Genomic DNA, 14,196 nt, shown 5'->3' on the forward strand with positions numbered 1-14,196 from the left:
AATATTTGTTTATCAATTCCTTTTTATGGCCCCTTGGTCAGTTGATGACTACAAATGGGGTAGGGGTAGGGTAAATTTTGAAATCTTACAATATTCCTTACCATGCTCCCGTAGTGCCCTGTGTGTTCTTGAATCACCAAATATAAGTTGAAAGCAATTTTGATACTGTCTTGTAATTTATACAGCTTTGGTATGGTTGATTTTTCAGTATCTGAACCAATTACCAGCACAGAAGCACAGAGGAAGGGAGCTTCTAAACCAAGGCGTAAATATAAGTGTCCTGTTGGTAAAAACCCCATGAAAGGACATAAAAATGTTGACTGTCCAAAAAACAGAAAATAAAACCAGCATGTTTTTTTTAACTAGGTCAAATGGGAAAATGCTCGTCCTCATCAAAGTCAAATCCTGTAAAAGATTCATCAGTTCCGCCTTGGAATTTCTTCCTTAATGCTGTGTAAGCACACCCTGGAAGTGGTATCCGTTTGTTACCAAGGAAACCATACACAAGTCGACTATGATTTATGTTTAATTTTTTAACAGTCTATTATCTTGTATCAGGAAAGAGCCACAATATACATGTCTTAGTATTAAAGAATATATCATTTTGCATTTTGTAATCTCTTCTCATTCATTGGCAGAAAACATCAGACGGGGACTTAATACCAATAAAAAACAACATTGCAGCATTGCGAAAGGGGCAGCTTGACGTGGTAAGAAGTCTTATTGGGATCAAGGAAATCCCTTCTGAATTTCCTGGCTTTCAAGTCAACCTGAAGAGTGCTGCCATTTGGGCAATCAGGGATATGCATCTTCATGGCTCAGTCCCGAATGAAGTTGTCTTCAATTTAAAGATTGATGGCCGTCCTTTCTTTGGTAAGTGCATATGCATTGTGTACTTTAACTGCATGTTTTCTGTCTCCCTTATTATTTGGTCTCCTTTATGACAGGCAGTTTAGCTCTTCCACAGTTAACAGTTCCCTGCTAATTAGCACTTCTTCTGCCATGAATATGCAAATAATTGTTATACATATGGGAGTGAGTGATGGGGTTTGCAGGGGTTTCATTAGAAGCAGGCAACTGGCAACAAACGCTGCCTACTTTATCAGAATTTACTTCTTACCACCGCCCAGGGGTTACATTAGAAGCCAGCAACCCGCAAAAATCGCCGCCTACTTTGTCAGAATTTATCTCTTACTGCTGCCTACTTTGTCTGTATTTTCACTCAAATTATTAAAAAAAAATTCATCAGTTTGCCACGTACTTTAGTCAGCTCAGACAACTACTTCAAGACTTCAAGATGTTGTTTGGGGGTAGCTGTTTAAGTGAAAACGTCTAAATCTAGCTTGTTTTTCTTGTTATTTTTGTATTATTTACAGTGTATTTGTAATACAGTGCATCCCTGTGAATACCACCACCAACAGGCCATGGAAATAGTATCATAGTATCATTCAGTATCATTTTTCAAGTACTGCATTTGTTTTGTCTGGTCAATTAATAAGGGGTGTTTGGTTCAAGTGGCGATACTAATGGGGTAAAATTATATAATGGGTTGGGATTTTAGAATGTGGCCATTGGCTGCATTAGTGCAATGGCTGCAATATAATAAAAATAATAATAATAATAATAATAATAATAATAATTTGTGAACTTATTGTGCGCAGCTTAAAATGGGAATGATCAGCTGCGCATTACAACTGCATTACTTTACAAGAATTTAACAAAAGATAATGCATATAAAAACTAAAAAAATTAAAAATAAATAAATAAAAAACTAACAGGGTTCCTAATAAGAAAATCTACTGGTGTTTCACCAGGACCATAAAAACTGACCACAATAACAAGGTGGCCTCAAGGCAGTATTCTACTGTATGCACATAAATGTACAAATACAACCTACTTATGAGTGTTTGAATTTCCAATACATATTTTGTAAGAAGCTGATTTTTTTCTGTTTTCTTCAATATTGCTAGTTACTCTGGATTACAAGGGCTTGATCTTGCTTTGGGAGAAGGTTGGAGATGATGATTTCATCCTCGGTGGTCAAGGACTGGCGGTTGAGTTTTGTATTTTCTGTTTAGCAATGAGGGTAGGTTTATAATTCAGTAATTGAAGAAGTAGAATAATTTGCATGCAATGCTGTTTTTCTTAGAAACTGTCCAATAATGTGAAAATATACCAAAAACAAGAAAAAGCTGTAAACACTACATGTAGAAACCCCCAAAAAACACCAAACGTTTTTGAGAACTTGAAGATTACTTGCATTCAGGGTCTTTCAATTTTAATTTTTTCAGCTTATTTTATGGAATTCATATATATGTATTTTACACAACAAAATGTCTCTGTCTACAAATGAGAGTTTCAAGGAGGCAAAGAATCACAAAAGCAATATAACAGTGCTAACAAGTACCATTACTAGCTGTTCAGATTACCTTTTCTTTGCATGACTATTTTCAGTTGTAACAACTGTGAATGGATGGGCTGTCTTTTGCAAACGTTCTAACAGTGTTTGCTGTGTTTTTACATTAACCCAGGGTTTTGATTGTGACTTGGGGAGCCATGAGATTTGAGTTTTAAGAAATTATTTTGTGGATCATGGAAACCAAGTTAACTGGAATTTTCAAATATCACTGCACAGTCCCCATCTCACATCAGTAACATCTTGGATTTACTGTACGTGTTGCTTATATGTTTATAATTGTACATACTTTTTGACTTTTACTTTTGACTAGTTTCAAAGGAATGAGAGATGATCTCACATGTATTCTTGACGAGGACTTGTCTTCACATTGTCTGTGTGCATTGCATTGCGAGATGCGAAACACTGAGCAAATTCTGAAAAGTGTGGGACTTCTGGCCTATGAAATAAGCTCCCTGCCGGAATGCAATGCAGAACTTGCCAGATATGGCCCTGACAACTTTTATGGGGATCGAATCACTGTAAAGGTCAAATCTGAACAGAAAACAGCTGTTGGGAGAAATAATATCAAGTTTGCCTCTTGTTCAGGTCAGCGATCACATAAACAATTTTATACATTGCATTATTATTTCCTTGATTGTTAATTTCATAATCTAGACAACTAGTTCTTGCCTAAAACAGGTTAGTTATCCATGTCTGCAGTAAGATTGATTCATGATACACTGTAAGTCTATTTCACCCTTTATTTTGATGATCCCTCGACTCAAGCCCTTTAAGGCACAGTGATAGTACTGTAATACTGAACAGTACTTCACAAAAGACAACGCTGATATTCTTTTAATCCTGGACAAAGCATGAACTGGGTTTCAAATAATTAAAGGCTGGGTTATAGTTGCTTAACTTCACCGTCTCTCTCTTTTGGATTGCAGACATGTCCATTTTTCCCTTACACTTCCATGGAAAGGTTTTTCACAAGGCCAATTTGACAGTGCACTGTTCTGGTCAGCTTACTTTCTGTGTTAACAATTGCTTTTTGTTTGTTTGCCTTTTTTTTTCAGGAAGCACAGAACGCCAAATCTTAAATGACATTGAGGATATAGTGGATAAATCTCGGCCATGTAAAAAGCTCGAAGCTCACTTTAAAGATGCTGAAGCTGCCAAACTGTGCATCCTTAACAAAATAACTTTTTGCGAGGCACGGCAAAGGGTAATTTGTTTGGTCTTTGTTATGCAACACTTAGCACCATTTCGTAAAGGGATAAATTATAATACAAATTATTTATTTGCATTTCTGAGCAAACTGCAACGTACTAAAGTTGGATGTAAGCTCCTCCAAAAAATGTTATGTGCATCTTACTGTGAAATTTTGTCATAAATAATCCACACTCTATCTTTGATGGATCAAAGATAGGATACTATCTTTGATGGATCAAAGATAGGATAACACAGCAGCATAATAGAAGCAAAAATCAATTTTCACTGTTGGTACTACACTGTACAAATCGGTAAAGCTTATAATACTATTTTCGTTTGCTTGGCAGTACTATAGTGAGATGTTGGAGAGTGGGATTTATGTCAGAGATTTCGGAACGAGACTTGAAGAAAATCAATTGGCTAGATCAGGTCAGTAATTAAAAGAACAGAATGTGTTGCTGTGGCAGAACCTTAATATGACGATGTATTATTTTTGCTGTTACGCTCAACAATTTTTAAAAAACCTGTAATCATCTAGTAAATCATAAAATAATAGATCCATATACGAAACAATATACAGATACACAGCAAAGTTATGATTACTGGTATCCATTTGTTCATCCCCATTCTTTTGAATGTAGATGTTGCACAGGAGATTGAAAGACAAAACACATTTTGGCGTGAAAAGGGAAAAGAGATTGAAAATGAATTCAAAAAGCTGTACAAACCCCAGCCTGCTCCAAAACTGAAAAAGAAAGGGAAGACAAAGCAGATGTTGAATGAGAGAAATAAAGAGCTCAATGCCTATGCAGCTGCTCTCACAAAGGAATTAATAATGAAGGTGAGCCTTCAAGACCATCTATTCATTTCTTTCCTTTGTCTTTTCCATTGTTCTCTTTTTTTATCATTCCATTTAATAATGAAGAGCAGGATGCATAACAAGGCTCATTCAATAACAATCACAGTCATAATAATGGTTAAAACTAATAATCGTTAAAGTATTTAAACAGGTGACTTTTACAGTTATTTAGCTTTTGTCATGCAGCATGAACACAAACTGATTTTTGACAGGTGTGCTCTATGTGGAAAGAAATAGCTGAAATCATAAGAGACCGGGAATTTCGTGAAGATGAACAACATCTCATTGACATATTTGATATACAGGTACATCCATTTTAAATAGTTATTGTTAAGTTTGTTTTGTGTGATTTTTTCTGCAGGCAGGTCTAAAAATGAGGCTACTTTAAGAAGCTAGTACAATTGTTTGTATCAAGTTTGTTTTGTCTTATTAGTCCCTTTGCCATTAGGTACTTGGTAGTTTACATGTAAGTTTTCCATTTGTCATTGGATTGTATGTAGGTCCTTGGCATGCAAAAGTTATACATTGCAGGTACATTTGTTCGCTTAATTATCAAATGGTTAGTCACCTGTGTAGTGAACAGCAATTCGCTCTATACCTTATAGTGCAAAGAATGGGGTTTTGTTCTCTTGGAACTGTTTGGCACTAGTCTTGGGACTGGTGATTATGGCCATTTGACAGTGGAACATGTCCCAATGTTATTCAGAATCCATACAACAGTACGAGACCTCTCAAATCAAGGATTTGAATCTGGACATAAACTGCAAAGACAACTGTATTCAAGAGCAAGTTCTGAAGGGAATAGGTTGGTGATCCAAAGGTAAATGAGGCAGTTAGTTGTTGTTATTTCCCCGCTCAAACCTACACAATCATTTCATATATAGGGGGAAATTTACTGTGAATCGCCGATCAACTTGAGCATAGTGACGCGATCCTCACTGCAGAAAATGTGCGATTCTCCTCAGAGCTTGCCATTTTAAAAGGTCCTTCCAATTCGGCTGAATGGCGGGGTTGGTTCAGTGGCCGAGTGGTAAGGCATCTGACCGGTAACCAGGAGACCCGGGTTCGATTCCCGGCTGAACACATTTTCACTCATTTCCTTTGTTGTATCGATTTCTGTTCCCATTCTACACTACTAATTATATATATATATATATATATATAACTGCCAGTGGCCGAAAAGGAAGCATTTCTCACAAACCTGCATTCCAAGACCACCCGACCTGCCGCTTAATCAATCCATCCAAATCTGAAATCGGAGTGATAAGCAAGCGCATCCTTGATGATATCAACACGACCATCATCAATAAAACTAAAATCAACCAATGGAAAAACACATCCAGCGTTCTAAAATGGTTTAACGGCCTGCAACAAAAAGAAATGCTATCTTTCATATGTTTTGACGTGTGCGATTTTTACCCGTCAATAACCGAGAAGCTACTCCGCAAAGCGCTGGATTTCGCCAATAGTTACCGACCCATCAGCGCACATGAGCGCGACATAATAATCCACGCTAAAAGGTCACTGCTGTTCAGCGAAAACGTCCCATGGGAAAAGAAGACCTCCAACGACCGATTCGATGTCACCATGGGATCATTTCATGGAGCAGAAACGTGAGCTGGTTGGTTGCTACATCTTATCACGCCTCACCGAAAAGTACGGAAATAGCATCGGTCTTTATCGCGATGATGGGCTGTCAGCATTCAATAAACCACCACAAGAGATCGAGAGAATTAAGAAAGATATCTGCCAAATTTTCCGTGATAATGACCTTAAGATCACAGTAGATGCCAACCTAACCAAAGTCAATTTTTTAGATGTCACCCTCGACCTAAAAAGCGGAAAGCACTCACCATACACAAAAGAAGGAAACATACCGCTGTATGTACACAAGCAATCCAACCATCCCCCTTCCATTCTAAGAAACATTCCCGAATCCATCAACAAGCGCCTTTCAGAAATTTCATCTGACAAAGATTGCTTTGACAAGGCCAAAGGTGTGTACCAAGATGCGCTTAATAAAAGTGGCTACAAGTACAACCTGTCATACAAAGCGCCAACTCCTGATGCATCACGAAAGAGCAAGAACCGTCAAAGAAACATCACATGGTTTAACCCGCCATACAGCCAAAATGTAGAAACAAAAGTCGGTAAATGCTTCCTCCAACTAATTGATAAACATTTTCCTAAATCCAATCCTCTACACAAAATCTTCAACCGAAATACTCTTAAGCTGAGCTACAGCTGTATGAGAAACGTAAAAACCATCATCTCCAGCCACAACAAAGCCCAGATCAGTAAATCATCAAATCAATCAGAAAAAATCGATGACAACTGTAATTGCCGAGACAAGAATTCCTGCCCACTTGAGGGAAATTGTAACACCCGGAACATTGTCTACCAAGCAGAGGTCGTGACCTCACAGACAAAAGAGACATACATCAGTCTGTGTGATACATCATTCAAGGAACACTACAGAAACCATACATGTTCTTTCAGGCACGAACGGTACAAAAATGTAACCGAGCTCAGCAAGTATATTTGGAGTCTAAAAGAGCAGAACATCAATTATCAGATTAAGTGGAAAAAAGTAAAGCAAGCTAGGTCGTATTCTAATGCCAACAAAAAATGTAATCTTTGCCTATGGGAAAAATATTTCATAATTTGTAAGCCGGAAATGTCGACACTTAACCATAGAAACGAAATGACATCAACCTGTAGACATTCTAAGAAATTTCTGTTAAGTAGCGCATTCACCTAAAATAGTCTTACTCGATCGTTTAGTTGCTTTTGCCATCCAATCACATCTTGACACGTTATGCCAGTAAGCATTGTTCCCCACTTTCAAATTTGTATATCTTTACATTTAACCGTTATTGTTGTCAGTTGCCTGATGATTGCTTCATTAGAAGCATGAAACTCCGAGTAGCAATTAAATGTTTTTTAACTAGTCCGACTCCAGAAATTCATCTTTATATATATATATATAAAATGAAATGACGTGATAAATTGATCATCAGCTAAAAGTGAACAATGGGTTTACCAGAGCTTTGAATAGATACGTAGACTTGAACTAGGTCAAAAGCATTTATTTGCTACTCCGAGTTTCATGCTTCTCACGAAGCAATCATCAGGCAACTGCCAAAAAGAAGGAATACATGGTGTTTTACAGTGATTTTGAAAAAAAGGGTAGCAATTCACTATAGGCTGGGGTACATAGCAACGGTTAAGCAACGGTTGAGCTGCTAAAAATAAGCCTTAAATAATTACGCTATTAAGAAGGAATTTCTTTGCATGTCTGCAACTTGTTACAAGCTCATTTCTGTTGTTAAGGGTCGCCAAATCTGGTCTACAAATTATATAGTATTTCTCTCACAGACATAAATTACACTTCTTCGTTACATTTGAATAGGATCTCGCATGCCTAACAATCCGCCATTTGATGTGATAGTCGACTTTCTTGTCTTCCAAACCCCATACATATTTATGGAAAGTGTAACGTGCGGAATATCATCTATCAAGCAGAGGTCACAACATCTCAGTCAAAGCAAACCTACATCGGTCTTTGCGACACATCATTCAAATCACGTTATAGAAACCACACGTTCCTTTAGAAATGAACGCTACAGAAATTCCACCGAACTTAGTAAATGTTCTTGACCTAGTTCAAGTCTACGTATCTATCGATATATATATACATATATGTTCACAATCCTTAGCAGTTATTTAGCAATATTAAATAACACGTCAGAAAGCAATCCCTGCAAATTTTTAATGGAGGACATCTCAAGTAATTAATATTCCGTTCTCCCCCTGCCTGCCATAAAAAACCAACCCCCGCCCCCCTTCCCAAAAATAGGCTTGTAACTTCTGGTGTGATTTTACCTAATTTGAAAAGATATCATTCAGTTTACCTGGCAGTTGGGGATGAAATGTGGAACTCATTCTTTCAATAATTGCATCCAGCCAAATCTGGTATCCCTGCTTGCTTTCTTGGTCGAGGTCTTCCAGTGGAATAGGGAGAGATGCTGGTGCTCCTTCCTGATCGAAGAATTCCGGTTTAAGTGTGTCCTCACTTATGTCTTCATGCCTCTCTCGAACATGCTTCTTAAGAGAATAGAAAGTTTTGAAAACCTTTCTACATCCAGGGCATTTCGTTGTGTAACTCGACATGTCGCTACTCGGGTGAGATACGTAACAGTGATTGTGTAACTGCGCTTATTCCAGTTATGCTCTGTGGTTTGCTCATCTTATTGCTGATTGGTTACGTCTTCTAATACAATAGTTCTTCATATTTGGGCACTTGCGGTTTAAAAGCCAAGAGAAAAACCAGGAGTGTTTGCGAACTCCAATATATGACTATTGCCAGAAGGAAGAAAGTCTGGTATCAAGAACGAAGTTAGAAAACTCTACAGTTTGAAGTTAAAATAAATGGAAGGGCTTTGTTTTGTCTTGAGATAGAAAGGCAAGCTGAAATCACGTAGTCCTCCACCTTTGCGCAAGATTTAACAATTTCCATTGTTGAGTTGGTTTCACTTCCGTTTTCGGCCCGTCACCAGGCACAACAACAACAAAGCAAGCTTAGCCCGTCCCCCAAGGCTACTGAATCAAAGTAAATCCTCAAGCAATAGGAGAGGTAGAAATAAAAAGTCTTCCCCGCCCAAAAAAAGAAAACAAAAAACAAAAAAACACGCATTGCGAAGGCGTTTTTTGAATAATTTACTGTAACACCAAATAACTGTGAAAATCTCGCCAACTCAACTGCCGAAGACTGCTCCAGTTACAAAACCGTGAAGTCATGTCCGACATAGGTGAATTGAAAGAGGGTAGGTATCGATCTCGCCCACATTCCAAGGAGGAAAAAAAGAAGCAGAAGCAAGATTGGGAAAAAGGCGAAAGGAAGAGAAGAGAAGAAAGAAGCGAGAGAAGAAATGGGCGAAAAATCAAGCGCCTTGTGTCAACAGGGCTCCTGGAGAAGATGCTAACCGTTTTGAAATCCATGAAAAATAGTCTAATTATAAGGATGAAAAACCAGTGGCCAGCAAAAGGAAACAGCAACTGAATATCCCCGATAAAAGTTGTAGTCAGCTTACTGAGGACGAAGACAGTTGCAGCAAAAGGAAGAAGCGGGAGGTGGAAACCATCAACAAAGGTGAACGTGCAAGGCCAGATAGTTCCATTTCTAAAAGAGAAGTTGTCGGTGAAAAGCAGGCTCTGGGCGCTGGTACTCTTTCCAGGGGGAAGAAATTGCTTCCACTGGCGAAGCTCAAAAAAAGATCAGAGATTTCCTCACAAAGTCATCAATTAGGATTGGGAAGACTGTGAAGGATCGATGAAAGCCGGAGCCGGTGCAAGAACTCGATGTGTCATTGCTGGTCAAAGTAAAAGAAAGTCCCATCGGTTCCGGAACATTTGGAAACGTCTTTCTTGCCTGATACCACGGCATGAAGGCACTAATCAAGGAAATTCAAATGTGTAGCACTTCAAATTTAAGTGAAAGTAAAAGATGCAGGCAAGAGGTGCTGCACAAGGGAAAAATGCTGTGCATGCTAGGAGAGCACCCGGACCTCCCGTTTCTTTTTGGTGTTGTAACACAGAGAGTTCCTTGCGCCCTTGTAATGCAGTTCCATGGGACAGGGGAAGAGAGTATTACCCTCCACAAAGTGGTAAAGGAAATAATTTTTAATAAGCAGTTAATGGCTGAAGTGTTTACTGAAATTGCTCAAGCTCTTAGACACATTCACGCCAGGGAAACTGTGCACAACGATTTAAAGGTGAACAATGTTATTATTCAGCAACAAGGTGAACATTATCGTCCCATAAAACTGAAATTGAAATTAAAAGCGTACAAGAGAAGTGCAGATTACCTGGCACCAGAAGTAATGGAAGGAAAAAAGCAAAGCCCAGCGAGCGATATTTTCTCATTCAGAAAGATGTTACAGTTGTCTGTTTCTGGAAGAAGGTTTTTTCGTCTATTCACTGAAATAATTGTCATCGTGACTTCCCACCGTGCTGAGGACAGGCCCTCCGCAAATGACATTGTTTCAACTCTGACCTCTGAAGGATAACAACTGAACATTCGTCTTTTTGTTTTGGACTGCGGGATTGGCATGAAGGTTTACTCCTATGACACTTAAATTCGAGCTGTAATGATTGAGGAGCCGCCGGAACCTCTTTTACAAATTCCTAAGTACAATGTAATTAATTTGCCGGATATTTTGCTTAAGATACTGGTTATCACAATTCTTCACACAAACTGTTCAAAGCTAAAGTTGCTTTTGTTCCCCATCTCCCCCAAAGTAAAAAAAAAAAAGATTTGCCAGTAACTTTGTCACTAAACAGAATTTAATGAAGTAATTCAAACTAATTCATAGCATGACTTCACTTCATGCCTCGATCAGGCCGTCCACGCACGCAAGTTGTTTGTGCACTGAACAAAATTATTTAGGTAGTGTAAAATTAAGCGAACGTTGTCAGGCTTTCCAATGCATGACGTTTACCCTGCACAACTTCCAAATAAAACTCATAAGCAGCTTAACTGTTGTTGATATGTGTTCTAGCTCGAAATAAAATGCATGCTGCGAGTGTTGAAAAAGGCAACCAGAGAACAAATTCCCTTGTGGCAGATTAGTTAATTAAATTTCACACGTTTGTGTAATTTGGAGATATATGGCCCATTATTGTCTTGACGCGATAATGGGTTTTATGCAGGGGCGGGGCCTTATCTTATCTTATTGGTACAAGCTGGAGAGGTTGATAGCCATAACGATAATGGGCTACACCACACGCGGAGCGAGCTACAAATTCGTGACCTCTGCTATCCCTCGCCCCTTTTTCTGCCAGCGCCGATCGTGTTAGCTGTTTAGCTTTCGAGGCTTACTTCACTTTCTTTCGTTAAAAACAGGCAAGTTCAACTTTTGTAGCCCTAACTTTTACTCGAATAAGGGTGTTTATCATTACTTTGGCTATCGGTAAGCTTTGGTTTACCTTGCTGTTAGTGCCTGCTCTTTTTTCTACCTCTATGGCTAAACATCGCATGCTAATAATCGGGCACTCTTTTGTTCACCGACTAGCGGTTTGTGCAGAAGAAGCGGCACAAGCATGCGTTTACCAGCCTTAGTGATATTGCGGATATTCATTTTCATGGCGTTGGGGGCCGCACAATCGAGAAATTTCGTAAGTTTGACTTAGAAGTCGTATGTCAAATTGCTCCCAAGATCATTATTTTAGAGCTTGGGTCCAATGATCTTGTTAAGCTCGCACCTGAGACTTTTGGCTCAGAGCTAGAAAATTTAGTTTGAGATTTACATGATATACACTCAGTTGAAGTTGTTGTAGTAGGCCAAGTTCTGCGGTGACGTACGCGGGACTCAGTGGAGTTTAATTATAAAGTGGGCCAGCTCCATCAATATCTTAAGGTAGTGCTAGAACATTTGCCTTTTTGTTATTACTGGCGACACCAAGGTTTCTGGAACTGCAAACGAGACCTTTATTTACCTAATGGGGTCCATCTAAACCATTTAGGTTACTATAAATTTACGCGTAGTATTCGGGGAGCTGTTTTGAAGGCTATAAAGTTAGTGGGTGTGTCCGTCGATTAAGTCAATCATCACGGGCCATTGTCGCCCTCGTGATTTTTTATCGGCGGTACCACAAAATATTCAATATACGCATCCTAATCATGTATACAGTTTTTGCAGGCTATTATATTGGAATTTGTAATTACTTGCACTTGACATTTTTGGCGTAATTAGTGTGTTATCACCTGGCGGCTATTGTTATACTACATTAGTGTGCCCAACACACTCGGGCCATTATAGGACGTTTATAGTCCTCTTGAAATGTCTCGGATTGTATTGCACTTGACATTTATGGCGTAATTAGTGTGTTATCACCTGGCGGCTATTGGTATACTGCAATAGTGTGCCCAACACACTTAGGCCATTATAGGACAACTGTTCTTTTTGAAATGTCTCGGATTTTTGATTTTGTTATGTTGCCTGCTTCTATATGTACTTGACATTCATTGGCTTTCGCATAAGCCTTTACTGAATGTCTCGGATCTCTTTATCCTGATTTATTTGTGGCATTTGATTCACTGGCTTACATGCTTGCAGCCTGCTAGGGCAAGGGAAGCACACCCACTAATTTTGAGCTTCGCAACGTCTTAATAGGATATACGCTTGAGTAATATAATTTCAATTTTTCATAAGCATGCCCCCTAAACGAGCATCTAAGTGCCGGTCATCAAAAAGTACCACACCTGCGGTAGCGGTGAAACAGCAGCGATCAGAGGGTCAGTCAGCGTCCTTGCCTGAGAGCACAACGCCTACTCCTCAGTTCAGCCCCACAGTCCTGGGTGAGATCATTTCCACCGCGATATCGGGGGCCTTACAGTCAGCCGGCCTCGGCATCCTAAATATCTCTCCCGCAGTTGGCGAACAAAGGATTAGTAATCCGTCCATGCCACAGCCCACCGTGGTTGAAGATGCTGCCTCGAGGGAGATTGCAGAACTGACGAACGCCATGGCTCTGGGTAGGCTAACCTTTGCGTCCGAGAAGCCGGACGACACGTTTTCCAGTGTCACTTTTGACCTCGAGTCTCGCGTCTCGGATCGTCTCAAGGCAAAGATATGGGCCAACCCCAAGGAGGGGGGGGGGTACTTTAGGAATTTCTGGGTGGGGATGTGCCGCTGGGACCCTGGAACCCTTAGCCTATACCAGAGCTAGTTCAGCTGAATTTTGCTACCCTATACTAGAGTAAACTCCCACCGATTTCCGTCTAAATACCGATACTTGAGAGTTAATAATATCCAGAAGTTTCTCATGATAGCCATTTATTGACACTGTTGAGGCTGAGTTGCGCAAATTTAAACTTTGCTGACTCGACTTTTTAATATTTTTGAGCGGGAATTTCTGGTTTCCTTAGTCTTGATAAAATCTTCAAGCGACTGGTCAGTTTCGTGAAAAATAATACCCTATTCTAGACCCAAACGCTCTGATTTATATACCCTATGCTAGAGTAAACTGCTTGAAAACCATACCCTTCACAGCGGCACATACCTATATAGCCCATATATGGCAGTACCCCCCCCCCCCCGGGGGGCCAACGAATACGTTGACTTCGCGTCTCTCCTCTCCGTAGCACCGGAGGAGTCCAAATATCGATTATCTGTCACTCATAGCCATGATCAGCCTAGTCTTTGCCTTGAACACGTTAAACCCAAACGGCGCGGTTTATCCATTGATCAATGGGTGACTGCATTAAATGTGTTTGTAGCCGTTTATACCATTAGGGTTCCTAATGCGATAAGTTCTCTGATGAAGTATTGTGAGGTGGTCAGGGACATTGCAGCAAAACAAGGCAACTGGCGATATTATGACGAGCAGTTCCGATTTCTTTGCCAGTCTAAACCTGACCGATACCCATGGGATAACGTGGCTTCGGAATTATGGCACCAGGCTATGCATAGCTCCCTCATCACCTCACGCCAAAATTCCACCTATGATTTTCGAGCTAGACGGCCCAACCAACGTCCCTTTCAGTCCTTTCCCTGAGGGGTTTGTTGGAGATTTCATTCCGGTCAGTTCTGCAGGGACTGCAATTTCAAACACTCCTGCTTCAAGTGTGGGGCAGTCCAACCCGCAAGCCAATGCAGCGCTAACAGAGAGCACAGTAACCCAAACAATGCAGCCCCTAGCATACCCTCTGGGAGTGACAGTCAGG

At 39.9% G+C, this 14,196-nt stretch overlaps 1 protein-coding gene and 1 non-coding gene across 2 annotated transcripts; both read left to right on the top strand.

Moving 5' to 3' along the window:
• The first annotated feature begins 2,734 nt into the window (after positions 1-2,734).
• LOC138009833 (uncharacterized) lies at positions 2,735-5,293 on the top strand. The gene is made up of 6 exons (XM_068856830.1): positions 2,735-3,004; positions 3,475-3,623; positions 3,958-4,039; positions 4,252-4,451; positions 4,682-4,774; positions 5,075-5,293. The coding sequence occupies exons 1-6, from the start codon at positions 2,740-2,742 to the stop codon at positions 5,291-5,293; spliced, it is 1,008 nt and encodes a 335-aa protein (XP_068712931.1). The 5' UTR covers positions 2,735-2,739.
• A 189-nt stretch (positions 5,294-5,482) lies between these two features.
• Trnat-ggu (transfer RNA threonine (anticodon GGU)) lies at positions 5,483-5,554 on the top strand. Its single transcript has one exon. It is a non-coding gene; the product is annotated as a tRNA-Thr (tRNA).
• Positions 5,555-14,196: the final 8,642 nt, after the last annotated feature.

This window comes from Montipora foliosa, chromosome 7 (assembly GCF_036669935.1).
Source record: "Montipora foliosa isolate CH-2021 chromosome 7, ASM3666993v2, whole genome shotgun sequence".
NCBI classification, from domain to species: Eukaryota; Metazoa; Cnidaria; class Anthozoa; order Scleractinia; family Acroporidae; genus Montipora; species Montipora foliosa.

Bases quoted from the DNA above. Each gene is read 5' to 3' on its own strand.
- LOC138009833 (XM_068856830.1), top strand. From the start codon at position 2,740: ATGAGAGATGATCTCACATGTATTCTTGACGAGGACTTGTCTTCACAT. The intron at 3,005-3,474 runs GTCAGCGATCAC...TTTTTTTTTCAG, and splicing joins CAAGTTTGCCTCTTGTTCAG to GAAGCACAGAACGCCAAATC. The intron at 4,775-5,074 runs GTACATCCATTT...TATACCTTATAG, and splicing joins TTGACATATTTGATATACAG to TGCAAAGAATGGGGTTTTGT.